Source organism: Vanacampus margaritifer, chromosome 13, assembly GCF_051991255.1.
Source record: "Vanacampus margaritifer isolate UIUO_Vmar chromosome 13, RoL_Vmar_1.0, whole genome shotgun sequence".
NCBI lineage: Eukaryota > Metazoa > Chordata > Actinopteri > Syngnathiformes > Syngnathidae > Vanacampus > Vanacampus margaritifer.
Genome location: NC_135444.1, coordinates 5,332,769 through 5,355,697, shown reverse-complemented (window position 1 = coordinate 5,355,697; position 22,929 = coordinate 5,332,769). Strand labels below are relative to the sequence as shown.

General features: G+C 37.6%; 1 protein-coding gene across 6 annotated transcripts in view; it reads left to right on the top strand.

The window, feature by feature from the left end:
- Window positions 1–22,217, top strand: part of sgip1a (SH3GL interacting endocytic adaptor 1a) — a 53,636-nt gene extending 31,419 nt beyond the window's left edge. For 2 of the 6 annotated variants that reach the window (XM_077583342.1, XM_077583343.1), the window contains 13 exons: window positions 480–560; window positions 2,027–2,101; window positions 3,429–4,187; window positions 4,291–4,412; window positions 6,309–6,456; window positions 11,221–11,280; window positions 12,912–13,023; window positions 15,863–16,018; window positions 16,474–16,609; window positions 16,724–16,926; window positions 17,045–17,109; window positions 18,841–19,005; window positions 19,596–22,217. In XM_077583342.1, coding sequence (XP_077439468.1) covers window positions 480–560; window positions 2,027–2,101; window positions 3,429–4,187; window positions 4,291–4,412; window positions 6,309–6,456; window positions 11,221–11,280; window positions 12,912–13,023; window positions 15,863–16,018; window positions 16,474–16,609; window positions 16,724–16,926; window positions 17,045–17,109; window positions 18,841–19,005; window positions 19,596–19,618 — 2,105 coding nt within the window. In that variant the 3' untranslated portion in view covers window positions 19,619–22,217. Of the gene's footprint in view, window positions 1–479; window positions 561–2,026; window positions 2,102–3,428; window positions 4,188–4,290; window positions 4,413–6,308; window positions 6,457–7,135; window positions 7,196–11,220; window positions 11,281–12,911; window positions 13,024–15,862; window positions 16,019–16,473; window positions 16,610–16,723; window positions 16,927–17,044; window positions 17,110–18,840; window positions 19,006–19,595 lie in introns of all 6 variants that reach the window. The other 4 variants (XM_077583346.1, XM_077583340.1, XM_077583345.1 and 1 more) reach the window with 4 other exon arrangements.
- The last annotated feature ends 712 nt before the right edge of the window (window positions 22,218–22,929 follow it).

Below are 22,929 nucleotides of genomic sequence, written 5' to 3'. Positions count from 1 at the left end.
AGTCTCTTGAGATCTCTGCTTCCCTCCCTATTGGCACAAATAGTGAAATGTCCTTCTTCCCTATGTCACTATGTCTTTGCTGTGGTCACAATTTAAAGTGGCACTCAGGGACCTTGTTATTTGCAGTGTAGCTTGTTTATATGCAGAGTTTGTTATCAGCTGCTCTTATTCAATCCTGTTGGATTTATTGATGCAGACTGCAGGGGAGCTTTTAGCTATTGCGTAACTCCTACATTTCATGTATTTATTCAGGAAAGAAATTAGATTTATGTGTGGGACAATGCTCTGTCATTATCAAATACTAATAACGTGGACTCATACTGTCTTCTTTGTGCGGATTGATAATCATTTAGAACTTGAAACAATGGTCAAACATTGAACTGTCATGATTTATAGCGTTTGTGCACATAATGAATCTGTATTATATCTGAGAGTTTTTAACTCTCGTGTTTTGGTGTTCTGTCTCCTCCTGAACTAAGTGGTTCTGTCTGAGTCTGATGTGTGGGGGGCTTCTGTGTCAGAGCCTGAGTCTTCTTTGACAAGACCCTTCCCCACAGGAAGTAAGTTTAGAATTTGCTGCTAATTTTGCCATGCCTCATCATCTCCCTGGCGATGTACATGCGTGCATCAAGTCATCTAACAACAAGCCCCCTCATCTACTAAAACAAGAATACTGGCTTTAACGTTTTCTAGAAGTTAACCTTTTCATTTCATCACAGAAAGACAAATCATGGTTGAAGCATTTTCTTTCCTGTACCGTTCTATGGACATTTTGATGACTCACCTTTCTTGTTGTCTTCCTTGTGCTTTAGCATGGTGATTAATTGATGTGCTGTTGCATGGTTAATGATTCCTGGGCCATCTTTTGTCCTTTAGGTTATGTCCACGTATAACATTACAAATGTTGATTTCAAAATTGTATTCAGACCTGTAGAGATTTTCAAAAGGTTTTGTCCACATTAAAATGTAATCGGAGGCTGTCAAGTGCATGCCAAAGCCAGCCTGCCAATAGGCAACAAATGCTTGAAGAAAAGTCATTTCCAGAGAAAGCACAAGTAAGAGTTTATACTTCTGTTGAACTCCAAATTATTCAACTCCAGTTTTAAATTACATTTATTAGCAAAAATTGACACTTTGCTTGAAATTGGCCACTTCCTTTAACTAATACTCACAATAATTGTGTTAAAGTTGTTTATTGTGTTCTTGTCTTGTTGGGTCAGTGTAACTACTGCAAGTTTATAACATTTCCTAATGAATGTAATTTGCAAAGGTGACTAAATAGTTAAGAAAATGATCATAAAAAATAAAAATAAAAATTCCAATGAAGTTGGGATGTTGTGTACAGTGTTCCTTCATTGTCCGCTGGGGTTAGGTTCCAAAAAATACCCACAATAAATGAAATCCGCAAAGTAGTTAGCTTTATGTTTTACATTTATTATAACTGTTTTCAGGTTCTAAAACCCCTCACCACACAGTTTATACACTTTTCTCATTGAGGCATTTACATTTTCTCACATTTGCCTCTTGTTTAAACATTCTCAAATTTCAAACCTGCATAAATAAATAAAAAATAGGTACATTACTGTAAAAAAAAAAAAATGCATGCAAAATTGCACTATAAATAATCCGCCAAACAGTGAGGCCGCGAAAAGTGAACTACGTTAAAGCGAGGGAACACTGTTGTGTAAATAAAAGCAGAATCCAATGATTTGCAAATTCTTTTCAACTTATATTCCATTGAACACATGACAAAGAAAATATATTTAGTTCAACAAGCCTTGATAGGCTACACAAAATGTTGATAACCTAAATGAACCAAAAACCAAATGGTGATTCATTCATTCATTCATTTGTTCATTCATTCATTCATGTAGTGGACATTACCTAATTTATTGTGGGTGTTTACTTTTAATTTTTGGGGGGAAAGTTTAGCATAGAAAATCAGATCACATGATCACATCATCCAAATTGACATAGTACCATTTTTGGGAGTCTCTGTTAATTGTTTTACTGGCAATATCTGCAGGTCCACCACCACTTCCACCCAAAAATGTCCCAACATCTCCTCTGACAACTGAACCTGCCTCCACAGATGACACTGGTAACACATTTTAGTGTTTCATTCTCACCATTACATCAGGAATTTTTTTCTCACTAGTCTTGTTCAATGTGTGCTGAAAAATTTGTTTATCTTGTCATTAACGCTAGATCTTACCCGGGAAGCATATCATAGACTGCTTTAATGCGGATTGTGTTTTAATGTTTCACTTTTTAATCAGGAATGAGGAATTTTGAACTGAATTCACTTTTATTTACCTCAATTGACAGCAAATTGGGTTTCATAAATATTCAATTATTAAAACTATTTTTAGTAAGTAATGCTTATGATTTTACTTTTTAATCAAGAAATAATTTAGTTTTTCCATTTCTTTAAAAGCATTTTTGTAAAACTGGGAGAAAAAAAACCCCTGGAAAACAATACCAATTTACGACGGCGTATTAGGGCCACATATAAATATGTATATCTTTTTTTAGAGTGGGGGTAATATTCCAAGAAAAAAAACTCACAAATTTGCCACTTTATAAAGTGCCACATTTGCAAGAAAAAAGCATGATATAGTTATAGTAAGCTATAAACTTATTATATATTAAATATTGACCTCACCCTCTAAAAATATATATATTTATATGTGGCCCTAATACGCCGTCGTACCAATTATATTTTAGTATTAAAGAAGCACTAAGGAACTTTTCAACCTTAATAAAATATTTTCATAACTCTTCTGATGAAACATCGACTTAAAACCAGTTGAATGGTACCTTTGCCATGGCCTGAGGGGTTTGTATCATTTTTACTGGCACTAAGCAACTTTGAGGAGGATGGTAGGTGCTTTATGGCATACGTCACTTCCCCCTTTACACATTTGTTACGAAGACGAAAGTCAATTTGAATGTTGATGCACTAATAAAAGGACAGTCAAGGATCAACATTGGCCCTGCTTTCACTTGCTGTCGTGAGCTCAAAAACGACGCAATGCGCTTGTCCTCATGGGAAACGTGGTCTTCCTTCAGGCATAACATTACCGCTTTTGTCAATATGGCGCCGCCATAATCAACATAAACTGAAAGTTCCTTAGTGTTGCTTTAAAGATATAATTTCAGTGAAAGACCATCTGGATATTAGTGTTCAAACTATTATGTAAAGATGAAAAATAGGTGTTTACCAAAAGTGTTATTTTAGTGCAGCTGTGGCACACATTTGGTGGTCATCGAATAAATTGCATGTACTGTAGTATATCTTTTTTTTCCATTATCTTCTTGCTCCATTGTGTATCAGGGATGCTTAATCCTCCTGTGTCAACTCCCTAATCACCTCTTCAAACAGTCTGTTATTAAATAGCGGTTGTCTGTCTCCGATTTATCGACAGAAGCTGAGAACTCAACAAGAAAGAAATCCATAGCTGACTTGGATAACCTATTTGGACCGGAGGAGGCTCCTCCTGCAAATGAGGATACAAGTGACACGTGGGTGTGCTTCAGTGAGCAGTCTCCTGACCGGCCACCTCTACCAAAGGAGCCTGCACCTCCTCTTCCGTTTTCCCCACCTCCAGAGGAAGCGGCAGCTCCATTACCAGCCACCCCGCCTCCCCCCGAATCTCCTGCTCCCCCTTTACCTGTATCACCACCTCCTGCAGAAGACACAGCACCACATCTCCCTAAAGCTCCTTCTCCAAAAGAAATTCAGATTTCTCCTCTCGCAAGTACGCCGCCCCCATCAGAGGAGCCGTCAGCGCCAGCTGTCCCCTTAGGGCCTTCTACACCCGAGGACCGAAATCCGCTCTCGCCTACCACTTCGTCACTCCCTTCACCCAAGGAGCTTGCATCTCCTCCAACTTCAACACATTCACCTATTGATTCACCAGCCAGCATCCCAACAGTTCCCAGAGCACGCACGCCTCCATCAGTGACTACGCCTGAAAAGGAAACAGCAACATGCTCCATTCCACCAATCCAGACAAAGAATACAGATGAAAATCGACCCAAAGAGGATGAAGGTGAAGTTGTCACTTCACCCAAAGATGCAAGCCAGGGGAACCGAACTACACCTCCACCACCGCCTCCCCCAACATACCGGGCGGTGGTCTCATCACCAGGTCCAACATCAGGGACGGCTGGAACGAAAAGTGGTAAGTTGATGAAGATCACTCATTCAATACCCGACAATGTAGATTGTAGATTCTGTCTCCAAAATGTTGCTATTTTGCTATTCATCAAACACATTTTTTATAGGTTCCTCCTCTCCAGTGCGGCCTTCCACTCCTTCAACTGTCAACTCCGCTCCACCTCCTCCTCCACCCCGCCCCCCTTCACGACCCAAACTTCCACCGGGAAAACCAAGTGTAGGAGATACTGTAAGTACAGTTAAGTGTACTGTAAGTAGTAATGTTATTTTATACCACAGCAAGTGTTAACTCGAGGCATATTGGTGAAATCCGTTTTATGAATGTGTTTCGGCATCTAAAGCACATCTTGCATTTGCAAGAAAATGTGTTCTGGGGATTGGTGAGACCCACTACCATATTTTTTACATCATCATGGGGTATAAGTTGTACATAAAAACATAATTAAAAATACATAGGCCTAAGTCAATCTGAAGTATGAGTAAGGTTTTCATTTTTTATTTAAAAATTTTGGGAGAAAATTGTATTTACTTTATAAACTCGCCCCCAAAATCCCCGTTCTCTAATCATGGGTGCATTCGGAAATACACTCCAAACGAAAACTTGCCCCTTTAATTATGGGAAAGTTTTTCTTTGTAATTTAAAATGCTTATCCTTAGCTAAAATCCCACGTCATATTGTGGCCAAAGGCCATCCTGATCGGTTATGGCGCCTTTTAGTGCTGTAAGAAATCCTTGTTGTCGCGGCCGCCACATGCTAACGGCAGCAGCAACAGTTATCACCTTGACCACTGTTGTTGTTGTTGTTCTTCTTCTTCTCCTTCTTCTCCTTCTTCTCCTTCTTCTCCTTCTTTTGCTTCTTCTCCTTCAACTTCTTCTTATTCTTATTCTCCTTCTTCTTCTTCTTCCACCTCTTCTACACTGATCTGAATATACTGTATGACTGAATAGCCGATAGGCCAAGACTTTTAAAGCCGCGAGGCCGCCATATTGCTCCTCCCAAAAAACGTTTCTCTGCATACGATCCTATAAATTTACAGTATACAGCATGTTTATGATGTTTTAAATTTGTTAAACATAAACAAGAGGTGGCGGCACGGTGGATGACTGGTTAGCACGTCCGCCTCCCAGTGCAGATGATGTGAGATCGAGTCCGGGCTTCGGCCTTCCTGGGTGGAATTTACATGTTCTCCCCGTGCTTGCGTGGGTTTTCCAAAGACATGCATGGTAGTTTAATTGACCGCTCCAAATTGTCCATAGGTGTGATTGTGAGTGTGGATGGTTGTTCGTCTCTGTGTGCCCTGCAAGTGGCTGGCAACCAGTTCAGGGTGTACCCCGCCTACTGCCCGAAGCCAACTGGGATAGGCTCCAGCGTCCCCCGCGACCCTTGTGAGGACAAGCAGTTAAGAAAATGGATGGATAAACAAGAAGACTTCCGACATTTTACAACTTGCCTTAAATACATGTATATAGTATATGCTTAATGATATTTACAGGAGGAAAATTGTATATTTTTTTATTAAAGAATTACAACTGTAATGCAGCAAAAGATGCCTCTGCCAAATCTAATATTGGGGTCTTAGGAACTGAGCGATAAAAGAAAAAGGGGGTCTTCAAAGCAGCACATCCGTCCACTTGTTAATTTTTTATTTTTTTTACTTGTTATAAAATAGTGACCACCCCGCTACACCCCCCCCCCCCCCCCACACACACAGTATATTCAAATCAGTGTTCTTCTCCTATTTCTTGTTCTACTACTTCTTGTTGTACTTCTTCTTCTTCTACTTCTTCTTGTGCATTACCCCCACTTTTATCATGCTATAAAGAATATATCTATAAGAATATATATATATAAGTAATGTACCTTAGCAAATAATTTTGGTGCACAGAAGGCAACAGTGCCAGTCAAAATAAACTTTATTGAGCTTGCTCTTATTTTGATATATAAGTTGCACCTATGTTTAAATGGCAGGACCAGTCAAACTATGAAAAAAAAATTGTGTCTTGCAGTCTGAGAAGTGCAGTAGTATTTTGAGATAAGTATAGCTGTAGAATTAATTTGAGTTATCTTTGAAAAGTGGTTGCATTGATGTTCAGCAACTTATTTTCATTTTTTTTATTGTTCCAGAATCGGCCATTTAGTCCACCGGTTCATGCAGCCAGCCCCCCTCCAATTGCTCCTTTGGCCCGGGCAGAGAGCACCTCTTCTATCTCCTCTACCAACTCCTTGAGTGCTGCCACCACACCCACTGTCAGTAAAGACCTCTCTGTGTCAGGTTTGTACACCATTGGCTGTCCCTGAACTTTAATAGCTGAACATAATATTTATGTAAAATATAAACTTGACTTTTCTCCCTGTTAAAAAGTTCAGCCATACAATTGAATTACATCATTCAAATACTTACAATAGAAGTGTGCTTATCGCTGTTGTTTGATCTACTATTAATATGAACATACACGTATACGTGTTGAAGTTGTTCATTTTAAGCGTGTAACTGCCTAAAAAGATAGCACACGCTCCATTAATGAATTCAAGATGCAAGTGTCAAACTTAATAGTCTATCATTAGCGTAGTGCAGCCCAATAGTGGAAAGTAGTATGGCTATTAAAATATAGTGTTGATCTCCTTTGAAATTTTATTTTTCAGCTTTGCACAGATTGGCATGGGTAACAATAAACTAGATCAAGACTGTAACATTACAATCATTATTGCAACCGCTAAAATTTGTATGTATTAATTTCTCATTTGTTTTATTCAGTGGTGCTCTAAAAGACAGTGGGCTTAACAATATGAGCAGAGCCAGGAATGTTGAGATTCTCAATTTGTATTCTTTTTAACAATTTCACTGTACTGTATTTTGTGTTTTCTCTTACATTTTCATTTGTGTTGTCACTTTGGTTTGATTTGCTCTCTTTTGTGCTACCCATGTTTTTATTTGTCCTTTGGCTTGTCAGAAGACGATGCTTATGTAGACAAGCTGCCGTCATTTGAGAGACATTTTGATTCATTTGCAGGTATAGTAGAGACATCCTCAGGGAGTAAGGGGCTGACTTGCTTTGTTTGATATTCACCTGCAGGTGCATATGATGAAGTAAATGTACAGTAGTTGGGGGGGTATTTCATGTAAATATCCGTCAAATCTATGTAGGTAATGGGACAATATAGATTCTTGGCATTTTCCTTCTAGGATTGGGTTAATGGAAACATTTTGGCAATCGGCGATGAGTTAAATTTGACGGCAAATTTCAATTTTGTACAGAAATTGTGTATGGATGCTGAGAGATTCTGTTGCCAAGCTTAAATGGCAAGATATGAATGTATATTACGGTCAATATATCAGAGCAGTCCGCATAAATCTAAATAAACATATTTTCCAAAGTGGCCACTTAAGAAACTACAACTGTTGTTGAGGGCCATGCCTATATGCTAACCTCAATTGTGTCCATATCTTGTTTCCTATATTTATTTAAAGTGATAAATCATAGTGTTTTAATAGGATACTACTTGTGAAGCTATAGCATTTATTGTTATAATTGGGAAATAAGAGTTAAACAAAATTATAAGTAGTCAAATTCATGTTACATAGTATAATGTGACAAATCAACTTTCACGCACACAAAAGAAAAGTCCACAGTGTGCCTAAATGTTTCTATATTTTGAGCACCAATTGGTGTATTAGCCATTCCTAGTTCACACTCCTTGGTCAGTTGTTGGAAGTGCAGTGAAAGTCGCTGGAACTCATAAATTTTGTACTGTACACCAATGTTGATTAAGTCCACACGATTATACTATCCATCAAAGAAGTTAAAAAGGAAAATGCTTGACGGATGTCAAGCGACTCTCCAGTGACTGCCTGAAGCGAGCCGCCCCCGAGGCAGTGCCACGGCCGTCGAGCCAAGTGACTGTGGGGCAAGTCTTGGCAGCGGCTCTCATTCAATTGAATGGGACTCAGCAAGCGGCGCGTGCGCATATGAGAATTTTTGCCCCAAGTTTCAATATTTATATTAAATATTGTTTTTAGAGTCGAGGAGACTTTGGTTGGTTGCGTGTGTACAATCTATAAAAAAAAATATTCGCCAAGCTGTGTTCACAATATGGCTTACGCAGAAAGCAGAAAAAGCTTCAACTCTTAAAGTGACAGTAACCAGACCAACTTAAGTGAATTTGAGATGGCTTTCAGTACCGGTCTAATTTTGCAATATCTGACCGATACAAATGACCTAATTTTTCTCAATATCGGGCCGATAGTTATTGTGCATTCCTACTCAAAATATTAAAACCAATACTGTATCCGATGCGGTAGTATGGTATGTTTTTATAGGACAAACAAATAGTGTGAATTAAAGAATGGGGATTATGACTTGAAGACATTTGTGTTGCGCTGCATGAGTCTCAGCATTTACATAGTCAAAAGTCATATATAAAAAAAATTAAGTAAAATAAAAAGTAAAATAAGTCAGCTATATCAACCAGTCCTATTTGCTATAAAAATGCCATTTGCTTCTTCTTTTTTTTATTCATTTTTAATTAACATTGATTCACTCGTACAAAAATACCTTGTATTTGACTAGACTTGTTAAGGTTTCGCAAAAAAAAAGAGTCAGGAATACAAATTTGCAGAATACATTTTCTGCTTTTCAAAGGTTGCACCATGTACATCATTTTTCTTCATTGGTTTGCTGTTATCACAGATCTCTCAGCACACTTACAGCTTTTGTAATAGCCTCTCATTTTCACAGTCCGTTTTTCTTCACAAATTCTGCATGTTATTCATTCTTTTCCCATCACTGTCACTTGCATTTTTGCCCACATGTACATACCATTTGTCATGTGTATGGTGGCACATTGATCTTCAATTTGACATACCATTCACCCCCAAGTTTGGGTGACTTCCTCAATCCTCACCCACTCTTTGAGGCTTTTCTCTCTGGTTTATGACTGTGCACTATTGGCTGTCTCACCATGTCGCCATGGAAACCTCCTGTCTCTTTTTTTTTCACCGACACACATTGTATTTTGTCTTGGCTGATTGCTGTGCGGGCACTCAAGGATACCTTTGCTGTGTGTGCGTGCGTGTGTGTGTGTGTGTGTTTCACTGTCTGAACAACTCCTTATGGTGGGCCCTTGAGATACATATTTTTTTCTTTTTGCTGCTCTCAGACTCACTCACTCACTCATGCATACTGTCAGAGCAGTGTAGCTATTAGTCTGGCATAAGAATTTGACCAAATTAGGAAGGCAGCAGCTGTTTAGTATTCATGGCAACCTCTCCGAAACAATATTTGAGCGTGACAAAATTAGCCAATCCCACCTGGTCTTATTGCCAGCTATCTCATCCTACACTTGAACCCTAAGCCCACCTTTCTTTCAAACCTGTCACTCCAGGAAAAATATAGCCCTATTTCCATTCCCTCATCATCTGAACACCTGCCATTTTGTTATCTTCATGAAGTGCTGCTGTCCAGCTCTCGATGTCAGTCAGCTTGCAAAGTTTAAATGTGCTAATGATCAGTCACAATGTTTAGCTTGTTATCCCTCTAGTTGGTCAAATCATATGGAAATGTTGTACAGTAATTATTATAAACATATTGTCTGGCCAGTCACTGCTTTTCCTGCACAATGCAATGGTCTCATGGCTGCCTCCTGCTGGCAGTCTGTGAACATTGCACTTGAACGCCATCCATTTTGAATGGACCCAGCTGTGTTTACAATGGAGAGTAGACTTTTGCATGATTGGTTCAGTGCATATGCAAGGCTTGAAATATATATAATTTTTCTTGATGAAGCAGTTTTGTGGATCAATGACTTAATTTGAGGAGCAACTTTTTGACTTCGTGGAAAATATAAAATAAATATATATTTTTTTTTTTTAAATCTGTGGTAATGTATTTTTTAATTATTCCTTTATTTGCTGTCCATAAAGCTAAAAATAGGTACAAGAAACCTTAACTATTTTCAACTGAAGTTAATTTACAATTGAAAAGTTAAAAGATTTTAACTTTTTTCTTTTAAACTAATATGAATTGAAATTACATTGAATCACTCCAGAACACAGCGCGCAACAAAATATTTATTCAAATATGTAAAACGAAAATGAAAAATAAAAGACAGCATCCAGATGACTTTTGTACATTTAAGGTTATCAATAAGAAAAACTAAAGTACCCCTGCTTTGAGGAGCTGAACTAATTTCTTCTGTCAGAAATTATCTGCCCTGTTTTGGAAAAAATTCTCTCAGGTAGGGCTGACATGCCTACAAGCAACAGTTGCGTAAGGGACACTAGCACCTTCATTAATCTTATAGAATGTTGTTTCCTTGTTTTTCCCATTCTGCCTTTGTATTGTCAATAAAGTTTAAATGTGTCCATATTGAAGTCCTCTCCTGTCCCTCATTTTCTTAACTATTCTTTACTATTGTTGTTTCTTTTTGCTCTGTTTCTTCTCATTCCCTCCTCTGTGCTGCAACTTTAGGCAGCTACACATCCTCCGTGAAGTCAGAGACCAATTGTCAATTAGTTTCACGGCTGACAGACACATCAGTACTTTTGACGATTGTCTCGGCGTTTGAATCTCAGTTTTGCGATTCACTGTGTATTAATGAGGCGCAAAAGGCAAATTTTGACAGTCAAACTGTGATGCAAAACCGCATATTTTGAGCCTTGCATATAACGCTTAAAAATCAACTGGTTCAGATTAGAAATGAACTGTGAGATTATAAAATGTAGCAATATAAATGTTTTCACAATGTGGTGGCACTCAACTGGGCAGCACAAAACATTGTTCACCTCCATATTGTCCCAATGTGTTCCATCATGACTGTGTGTGGGTTTGCCGTGGTCCTCTCTCCCCAATCCACACCCGGCTTCCACCTACATGTTTCACCTCACAGTGACGTGACAGACCTGCCATGTGAGACTCACGCTGCTATCCTTCTCTCCTTCCCCTTCTCACCCACCTCCTTCCTTTTCATCTCCCTCCTCTGCCACCCAACGTCCCATCCCCACTTCTGTCCTTCAACCCGACCCTTTGACCCCACACAGAGAATGACCAGCCATCCCTTGTCTGGTTTGACAGAGGGAAGTTTTATTTAACCTTTGAAGGTAAGTTTGATCTGCAACAGGGCTAATTGCAGTGTTCACACACACTCTTTGAGGCTCATTTGTGCAAGCTTGGTTCCTGGCCTGCCCCGACTCTCCTCCCTCCTCCTCTGCTTCTCCTCTTCCTTAAGAAAAAAAATCTCTCCATCTCCCTTTCCCGCCAGCACCAAACTAACATCTGGCTGAGCCGCATCATGAACAGCAACTAATGCTGTGGTCTCATTTTCCTCCATCTTGTCGTCCTGACATTGCTCATCCTCATGTTGTTTCCTTCCCTTCCAAAGGACCATCAGTCATTGTACATTATGCTGAATGTCTTCTACCATTTCCTTTCGCTGTTTATCTTTTTGGGTTCATCTTTGCACTTGTTGGTCTACACTTCCAACTTTAAAAAAAGCTTGCACATATTTATGACAGCCTCTTTTTCAACATCAAAATGTGCAAATGTTAAAGTACTTATTGACTATATTTAAATAATTCATTCACAGTCATAAAAGCAGAGAGAAATTCGTAAATATTCTGTATATTGTTTTAAAGGGTACATCAACCCAAAATTTCTTTACAAAAATATTTAGTATGGCCCTCAAGAGTCTAAACATGGCATTCTGGTTAATATTGTATTTGTGGAAATTTAACTCATTCACTGCCATTGACTGTTATAGATGTCAAAAATTCATTTTAACAATTTCTATTAGTTAAACTTTTTTTTCACTTTTGTAAACAAGAGTATGAAAACCTAGGGGAAAAATGTATTGTACATTTAGAATAGATATAAAATGTTTGATTATTCGTGAGTTAACTAGTGAAGTCATGCAATTAATTACAATTAAAAATTGTAATCGCCTGACACCCCTAATTCTTAATAATCTTTTCTTTACTTTTTATCGCGCCAGGTGATTACATTTTTTTATTGTCATTAATCACAGGACTTCAATAGTTAAGTCAAGATTAATTACAAATTTTATATCTGTTCAATATGTACAATACATTTTTTTTCTAGGTTTTTATATTCTTGTTAACAAAAGTGGGAAACATTTTAAACTAATAGAAATAGTTCAAATTCATTTTTGACGTCTATAGCTGTCAATGGCAGTGAATGAGTTAATAAAACAGCAAAATCCACCAATTTTTATCCATCTTAGGGAACTGCCATTTTGCTCAAGACTCGGGTAACGACCAATCACGGCTCAGCTTGCGAACGTCACATTACCAAACTTAGGAAATAGGTGCACCATGATTGGTCGTTACTAGAGCCCTGAGCAACTGTGATGCCATTTTCAGTCAACAGTAGGTGTCAAAATGGCCGCCCTCTGAGATGGATAAAAAATCAGTGGATTTTATGCTTAGTTCATATTCTACAGAATATCGTGTTCAAACTAGTGGGGCTGCATAGAACATATTATTGTAAAGGACATTTTTGGGTTGACTTCACCTTTTAATGTTTTGTCCTTACTTGCACTTTAATATTTTGTTATTTATATTATCCACACATATTTGGCTTGGTTTTTCAGTAATTAATTTGCCGCAAAAGCTAATTTTTAAGAAATGCGCTATGTAAAATTAAGTAAAAGTACAAATGCTGTATATGTATGTTAATTATTTGTGTATTAATACATGTATGTATGTTATATTAGGCTGCTCCAGAGGGCCGAGTCCTCTCACCATGGGGGCTCAGGACACACTCCCTGTGGCTGCTGCATTCACTGAGACAGTCAATGCCTTCTTTAAAGGGGCCGACCCCGGCAAGTAGGTCAACCAAAAGCTTTTTACTGTATGTGCTTTAGCATTCACTGTTTCGGGTCAATAAAAAAAAAAAAGAGTTCACAAGATACAGCTAAGAATTACTAAGAAAACGATGTGTTGTTGCTAAGGTTGGGAATGATAAACCAATAGAACCAAATATTCCTTCTGGCTACTGCGTGCTAGGAATCTGTTGTGTGAGGCAATGCAGTTTGAAAAGGCTCGCACTGTGCTGCGCAATGTAACGTTTTGGTTACAACCAAAAATAGTAGTTGGGCAGTATGTGAATAAAGCAAAACAACAACACTCGGAGATAACTGACCTTTTACATGTTTGAAAATACTGTAAGAATGTTATTTTATAGAATTTGGCTCTTTATTATTAACGTTTATATCAGGGGTCACAATCGTGGTGCCCCCAAGGACCTTTGCGTGCCTGTTCTACAAATAGCTCACCAGTGATGAGACATTTTTGTGATTGTGATTTTCTTTTTATGTTGTAGAAGTGATCACTGAAAGGTTTACAGAAAAAAAAGTGTTGTATTCTTTTCCTAATTATTTGGAGAAATTATTAGTAACACAGAAATGAACATTTTTGGCTGAAGCACCGCAAAAAGTTATTATGACAATTTATAATAGCATTGCATTTATGGCTACAACTGTATATTTGCCTAACTAAAGTCAAGGCATTGGAGCTCATTCTAAAATACATTTTTGTTATTTGTGTTACTTGACAGCCTCATGAATAAGCTATAGGCCTATAACTGACTAGTCTATTATTGGCTGCTGAAAATGTTTCAATTTAAATGTTCTCGCACAAAACACTGAGTGCATTTAAGTGCTTTTTTAAATTCATTTTATTTACATTTTTACAACAAAGTGCAACACAACAAGTACAACTGCCGAAACATGTAACTATTGCTGTGAATGCCTACAAAATAATAAATAGTGTATCAAAGCAAAGATTGCCATGTCCCATAATAAGCCTTAGGCCGAGCTCAAACTACACTTTTTTTTTTGTCCTTTAAGACAGTCGCCCTGTCAGAATAGTGGACAAATTCTTGCACTAGACATGTAGCTACATTACAAGCCTGAAACCGAGAAGACCCCACCCGATCGTCACGTGCTGTATTGCCCAGAGCACGGCATTGGCACAAAAACAAAAGAGGCAGCAGGGAGCGTTTGTAGGGAATAGCGCACGGCAAGTGCGTCCGTGCCAATCTGCATAAACAAGTGTGCATGGCTCGCACTGCCGTACACTCTGTAGTGTGTAACATGATTTAGTAGCCAATTAGTTCTCTATTTTAATTTATTTACATTCAACGGGGTACTGTAGCCTATTTTGTGAATTAATTTAGGGATTACATTGTTTTTTTATTTTATCAACACACTGAAATAAATATATTGTGTTTGAGTGTGTCATATTTAAATACTTAATTGTATTTAAATACTTAAATAGTGCAATTATGGAATACAAATTCACAATTATAAACCAACTCTATGTCTCTATACAGTATTTAATGTGTGCTGCTATGGAATTATTTTTGCTAAAGTGATTATTCAGTTATGTTGAAGATATGTTTGTTGAGGCTATATACAGCATTGGTAATAAATTTTTGTTATTAAAATGTTAGTTTATTAATATTCTTAGGTGAGGTCCTTGATAAGCCTGTAATGGGTTTCTACCTCACTTTCACATGTTGTATTTATTTTGTTTTTGTTTTTTTGATTCCATATTTGTATTTTTTAAGATTGTGTAAATAAACAAACAAACAAATAATTGTTTGTAAATATTTGAATTTTAGTTTTAATACGGTACATTAGATATGCACATTCAGATAGCATTCCAAATCATCAGGTTTCATGTTCATCTCCTTCGAGAAAAAAAGAAGACACAGTCCGACTTCTATAAAAAGATATAAGCTATGTCCGTCCCGAACATGTGATTGATCTTCCTCTGTATGCACATCCCTACTTATGCCCAAATCATACTTTGAAAATATTAGAATTACAGTCACAATATTTTGTACTTTATTCACGTTGTAAGCCGTTGCCTGTGGCGTAGGCAATGTTCGGAAGTGCCTCCCTAAATATACAAATATTGTGACTTTTGCTGTAATATTTAGTATAGTTTGGGCATAAGTACAGATGTGCACATACATTTGGTGAGGATTGATCACAGTTTTGGGACGGACGTAGAAGTCGTGGCTTTTGGATTAAACACCTGCCCTACAAAATGTCTGCACGTGCCTAACAAATGCTCATGCACTGCCAATCTTCCCATTTACAATGCATATTTGGCATTGAATCGTATTGTTCCCATACTGAACCTAATCTTATCGAACCATATTGTTTTTTAACTCATTCACTCCCAGCCATTTTCACCGAAGCAACCCCCTTCGCTCCCGGCTGTTTTACTGGATTTTGACTGATTTTGCAAGGCCCACAGAATGTTGTGTTCTTCTTTCATCAGGAAAAAAAAGTGTTTCTACCTGTTTCCGTTTTGCAGCAATTAGCATTAGAATATAGCTAAGTTACATCATTATTCACAACTCTGTTTAAAACAGTGGGGGGAAAAAGCCTTTTGGCAACATGGCCCTGGTTGATTTCTTGTACTCTGCTGCCGCCTTTATACGTCTTTGGATGCAAATGAGTTAGAATAGAATAGAATAGAATCGCAATCTGTGTATCGAGTCAGCCTCGTGCCAGAGATTCCCAACCCTAGTTGTTGCAGTAATTACGTATTCCAGTTCCTGCTTTGAACTCGTACTGTCTTGTACTGTTTTTTATTGTCTTTTCACTTTCTGGTGCACTTTTTCATGAACTCTCCCTCGTCTCTCCCTCAGATGTGTTGTGAAGATCATAGGTGAGATGGTTTTGTCGTTTCCAGCGGGAATCACTCGGCACTTTGCCAATAACCCGTCCCCCGCTGTGCTAACCTTCAGCATAACCAACTACAATCGACTGGAGCATGTGCTGCCTAACCCCCAGCTGCTCTGCTGGTAATGACACTGTTGTACACGCCGGAATTATATCAAACATCAAGATGAAGCTGAATCCGAATCCCCTTACATGTCGATGAAGGCTCAGTAAACTTGACGATCGACCGTCATTTTTGTAGTTGTGTCTCAAAACATCTTAATGAGCATGTAGAATAAAAAGCATGACACATTTTGCCTTTTATAATCATGAAGTCTCTGTTATGCTTGTTATTTTAAATACTACCAGAGATTATTTGATTGATTTTTTTTTTTGTATTTTTCACCCTCTGTCCGTCTTGCTACATGGTCCGTAACAGCATAAAATGTTTTCCCTTTTGAGGAATTGTAAATAATTATGTTTCTTGATTATTTCTGCATGTAACTCCACTGCTGAAGTGTGTTAAACTCCGCCCAAAGCCAGAGTGTTAGTCTTAAAGATTAGTTTGAGAAGTTGTTTGTTTGTGCATCTTCACCAGCGATACCGCCACGCAAGCCAAGGCTGATGCCAAGGACTTCTGGGTGAACATGCCAAACCTGATATCCCATCTAAAGAAGGTATCTGAACAGAAGCCGCAGGCAACATACTATAATGTGGACATGCTGAAGTATCAGGTGAGCTGGCAAAATACAACAAACATGAAACCAACAGAAAAAACAATGATTGTTATGTTGTACTGAAAATAAAAATGCAAAAATATAAGCAAATATTGTGTTTTTGTTTTCCAGGTGTCAGTGCAGGGTCCTGTGTCCACTCCCATGAATTTGGCCGTGAGCTGGCGGTGTGAACCCACCAGCACAGACCTGAGGATAGACTACAAATACAACGGCGAGGCCATGTCAACGCCGATGGCGCTTAACAATGTCCAGTTTCTGGTCCCAGTTGATGGCGCCGTTTCCAAACTTCAAGCTGTGTTACCTCCAGCTGCATGGTAAATATATAATTGCTCTATGTGTTGTTGTTTTCAAACCAGTGCAGCACCAAACAAATAAACAAACTGATAGAACATTAATATGCTTTACCGAACTAATGCCACCTTGTCCTAACAGGAACGCAGAGCAGCAAAGAATCCTATGGAAGATTCCAGACATCTCGCAAAAATCAGAAAATGGAGGTCTGTACCTTTAAATATTCTTCGTAGCCTGTGATGAATCTAGTTTTGCAGAGATGTCTGACTTTTAAACATTGGACGACATAATATGCTTTGATTTGTAATATATTTAATTTTTATTTTAATTATTGAATCGATAAATAATTATATACATAACTGGGTGTCCAAACATTTTTCAACGCGGGCCGTGTATAGAAAAACAAAGGTTGCAAGGGCCACTTTAATAATCTTCAATTTATTAAACACACTAAAACCAATCCATCGCTGTTGGTAAAGATACTCTAAGCAAATTGTTATTGTATATGCATTGGTGCCTTGAGATATGAGTCTATGTGCTCATATCTCAGAACACTATTGTCAAAACGAAAGAAGTGAGCTGTAGGCACGACTCTATCTAATGTATTGTCTTTCCTTGTTCTTTTACTATGGGGTCTTTTTGCTCTAGGCAAATATCCCACAGGAAAAGATCCACCCCTGCATTGGGCATTAACATCATCACATCTTCACATTCATTACCAAAACAGGAGCAATCTGCAGTTATTTGGCAATATTTAAAGGCACGTTTACTTGATTAGGATCATTAAAGGCAAAGTCAACCCAAAAATGTTCATTGCAATACAGTAATATGTTCTATGGCACTGGTTCTCAACCCCGGTCCTCGAGTACCCCTATCCAGCCTGTTTTCCGTGTCTCTCTCAGCCAACACAGCTGAGGATTGTTATAAGGCGTGATGCAGAGTTTGATGATTAGCTGATCGTTAGATAGTTAGTTGACTTCCTCTTAAAGCTACGAAATGTAGAAAATTTCATTTTGAATCGCTACTACCACCCGTTTGACGAAAAAATTTAACTGCATACACCCATCTTCACATAGACAATGCGCACATGGCGTCACATCCGCAGACAGAAGGTAGGGAACTTGAACCCAAATCCAGTCAGAAAACTATTGGCCAGAGGCTTGCAGGAGTACCCATTGTGAACAGCTAAGGCGTTCATCTACTAATTAGAAGATGTTTCCAGTCATGAATGGTCACATAAAAAGGCTATTGTAAAGATATTTTACAATCGGACCTTGACACCTAGCAGGAAGTGGGACAACTAACACTATTTTCTTCTGTAACTGAATTAGTTTAATTAATGAACTATTTCAGTATGTAGTTTTTATGAATCATTGCACCAACACTATCCAAAACCAATGTATTATTTGTTTTTGTAGTAGTTTATCATGAGCGTCACCTCCCCTGTAGTGATGACATGGGCTAGCGCTAGCCTGTGCCAAATGCTATTTTTAGTTGGTGCTGAGTTTTGCTAAAAACTGACAGAGGAGGGCCTCAAATGGCTTGCTGCAATACATCTGAAGAGATGATGAATAAAATCCCTGCCCATGGGATGCCAAAGTTCAGTAATTATATTAAATAAATCATGAAATATCATCTTATGTCATTTTTACACTCTCCTATTAAATCTATTTTGTTTGCTTGTATTGGTTATTTTTATTATGATAAATAGAAAGAAAAAAGGAAAAATATTTTGTAAATTGTCTCACTTTGTAATTTCTCATCAGTGCTTCCTTATTATCTGCTCGAAGTAAGATAGCATAAAGCCACCTCTTCTCAAGATGCAGTCAGCTCATCAGGAGAAAAAAAATCTCTATAATATCTGAAATCACCTCCTTATTCTTAATGATTTTCCATGATGTACTGACCGCCAGCTTGTGTTCTGCATTTTCCTGTAGGTGTGGGCTCTTTGTTAGCCCGCTTCCAGCTAACAGAAGGCCCAACTAAACCAGCTCCACTGGCCGTGCAATTCACTAGTGAAGGCAGTACACTGTCAGGCTGTGACATTGAACTGGCTGGGCCCGGCTATCGCTTCTCACTTGTCAAGAAGCGGTTCGCTGCTGGTGAGTGTGAAATCGTCAAGCTGTTATACAGTGTTACTATTTGGTTAAAACGGTTTGAAAGACAATGATCAACTGTGGAGGACCAAAACTGCCAAAATTAATAATAAATACATGACCCAATAAATAAATACATGAATAAAAGTGAAAATAAAAACAGATATAAAAAATATAATTCAAAATGATATACAAAAAATAAATATAAATGGAAATAAAAACAACAAAATATGTATCCATAAATAAATAAAAGGAAAAAAAATATTGTTTTTTTAAGATTTATTAAAAAAAATTAAGAAAATTATAAATTACATTTAAAAAAAATAATTATTTTTACTTTTATTTATTTATGGATATATATATATATATATATATATATATATATATAGTTGTTTTATTTATATTTCTATTTATTTTTTGCATTTCATTTTTGAATTATATTTTTTATATCAGTTTTATTTTCACTTTTATTCATGTATTTATTTAGTTAGTTATTTTAACTTTTGGCAGTTCTGGTCATCCATAATAAACCAGCTACGAATGTCTGATTTAAAATCCATGAACACATGAGTTAAACAAACTATTTTGTCCTTTAGGGAAATACCTGGCGGACAACTAACTGAAGAAGAGCACTGATGAACAAATGAACTCCAGGGGATGGCGGATGACACAGAGGACAGACCCGCATTCTTCATTCACCTTGTCAGAGCGCAGGACAACGGCAGTATTGTAAAACGTCAAACTAGCTTTGTGGAGCTATTTTAGGTCATTTAATAATGACATTTGTCCCAATGGTGTTAATATTTATTTATTGCATTCCATCTGAATTGCTGGTGGTACGCTCCTGGACTCTTTCCTTCTTTGGGAAATCTGTGCCTCTGGTCAAAATGTGGTGACACTTCACTGCGGCTGCCTGACCAATCGTAGAGATGTTTGGGCTGGTAGGCAGCTGCAATGATAAACTAATCTGCTGGTCAAGACGTTAAAAGAAGTGTTTTCCCTTACATGTACAAAGTGTCATTTAAAATCAATAATATATATCTTAAAGGGCGTTTGGTGTTTCCCTTGTATTGTTACATAGCCTTTCTGTTGTTCCCAGGACAGCAGTGTTAACTCCAGATTACATGACGGCGTCAATTTTTATTTTATTTTTTTTTCATTAATGACATGATTTGTTGTAGAAAATGTGATTCTGTATACGGTTAGATTTTGAACGGTATCACATAATTCAGTACCCTGAAAATAGTTTAACTCCTTTTGTTATCTGTGTAGTAGAGTAACGTGTACAGTATAACGTATAATTTTTGAATTTGTTTCAGATATAATTTTTTAATTCAAGTGCAACAGAAGTTTTGAGCTATATATGTATATGTATATATGGGCGGGTGGGGTCAGGTAGTTTAAAACCATAAATATCATCCAGGATGCTGTGTTTTGCTGTGTGAAAGCAGTGTTCATGTAGACTTAAGGGGAAAGGGGGTTCACATTGAAATGCAAATTCACGTTCATGCTGGAGGTTGGATGAGGATGATGGATCCATTACATCCATTATGTCTGCACCAACTGGCAATCAGTAATCTACTCCCGTTAGATATTGTCATCACTACAGTGGATTAATTCAGGCTGAGCTAGACACATTAAAAAATAAATAAAGGGAAGTCCTTTCATCAACATTATCACTTTTCCTGTAGCTTGACCCTTGTTAACACTACAAGCTTTCTCTATGCTTTGCTGCTTGACTTCTTTCTCTATTCAAATGTGACTTCCCGAGTTGCATTTCAGGCGCCAGCCTGGTCCTCACGCCCCGCTTGAATCCATAGCTTTATTTTACATAATTGTAACGGTCTCTGTGAGATGACACCATGAGGTTGGAGATGGAGGTTAAGTTGACCAAAATGCTTTGTGTGTGTGTGTGTGTGTGTGTGTGCGTGTGTGTGCGTGTGTGTGTGTGTGTGTGTGTGTGTGTGTGTGTGTGTGTGTGTGTGTGTGTGTGTGTGTGTACTGTGTCCTCCAACCTCTGTGGATGAGAATAAGGGGAATATTTTTCATGCTGACTATAAACAGAAAAATATTTTATTGTTTATTGTGTGGGGGGAACACTGTGCCGATAATGTCTATTTTCCCGATTGCTCTTTGACACGCCTTCTGAACATGAAGTGTGTATGTGAGGTGTAGCCCAAGCCCACGGTACTGTCTTGTATGTCGATATTGTGTTAAATACACCCAAACATGGTCTTGTAAGATGTGTTGTAGAAGCATCATAAACTGGGTTTAGAGCAACACAGCAATTATCCTGACATAAGTGTGCCCTATGTTGTTGTTGTTTTGAATTGCCAGTGGGAACAAACACATGACAGGAAGCTTTTGGTGAATATCAGAGCTATCACAGCAACCTTGCCCCATCATGCATTGGTTCCAAATCCATTCTGTCACTCAGCTCAGTCTTTTAAAATGTAAATGGAACAATCTTTTCCACACTGAAAAAAAATAAACATTGGATGAACTTTAAACAAACACAAAATAAGTAATCTGTCACACTGAATATTTGAGCTTTGACTGTAAAAATAATAATAATAATAATAATAAATACTGCAACCTGCAACTAATTTCTTTAAGTGAAGCAAAACACTAATGTCAAGTGCGCCGAAATTTAAATAATATAATTGTTTTTAATTGCTTGACTCAAAACAATCCTTCAACGTCGTTGATTCAAATCCAAAACATTCTGACTGGCTAAACTAAAATTTATTATTTGCAATAAAACAAAGTTGTTTTTTTTCTTTAGAACAACCACTTGAAGTAATTGCTTTGCTATTATTTTATATAAAAGTTTAAATTTCAGGTTGCACTAAATTAATTATCAGTCGTTTAAATATTGGGTATGCTGGAATTTTTTGTTTATTTATAAATATTTTTTTTGTTCATGTGTTTCGTTTTGTTTCCCAGTTCAGAGGCTCATCTCTGTAGTGAATGTGTCCTGCAGTAATTCATCATTGCTTATAGAGCATGCAGAAAAAAAAGCAGGGCAACCTTTACCTTCAGAAAATTCTAAAATGATGTTGTGCTGTGTACTCACTCACTTGTAATACTGTTGACAAGAACAGTTTTGTGTGTGTGTTGTGAGTAAGAATGCTTTAACATCAAACCATGTACAGCCTCAACGCTAATATGGAAACTTAGTTTGCTTCCTTCCAGAACCAATAAAAGTTCTAACTCCATTGAATTGTGTTTGGATTTCTTCAACATATGTATTGTACGTGATCATTTCAGTAGACTGGCTGAACGTGGGGGAGGACTTAAACATTTGATTCTGCCCAGTGCCCACGTGGATTTTCGAACCCTAAGAACTAGCTATTTTCTCAGTCGCTTTTAATGATGCGCCGTTTTATGACGTCAATAAAATGAAAAAATTGCAAGAGGGGGCGGGAGATAGAGAGTGCGCTCTCTGCTGTGGATATGTGATACTGCACGCATCCCACTCATTTCTATTTGGACATCTATTGACCACAACTTTTGAACCCAATGCCCAGAACAAACACCGCCACCCCACATTAGTCTAATCCAGTCTGCGGGCTGCAGTTATGTGCTCCTTTAAATGTTGTATTTTAATATTCTTTGGCAGTTACATAAAATTTCTAGGGCACTCAATTTAAGAATAATACAAACCCAATTCCAAAAAAGTTGGGACACTATCCAAATTCTGAATGCAATTATGTGCATGTGCCAAATTTCAATATTTCGTTCATAATAGAACATAGATGACAGGCCAAAAGTTTAAACTAAGAAAAGGTATCATTTTAAGGGGAAAATATGTTGATTGTAAATGTCATGGTGCCAACAAATCAAAAAAAAAAGTTGGAACAGGTAGCAATAAGAGGCTGGAAAAGTCAATTGCACTTATAAAAAATATTTTTAAAAAAACAGCTGGAA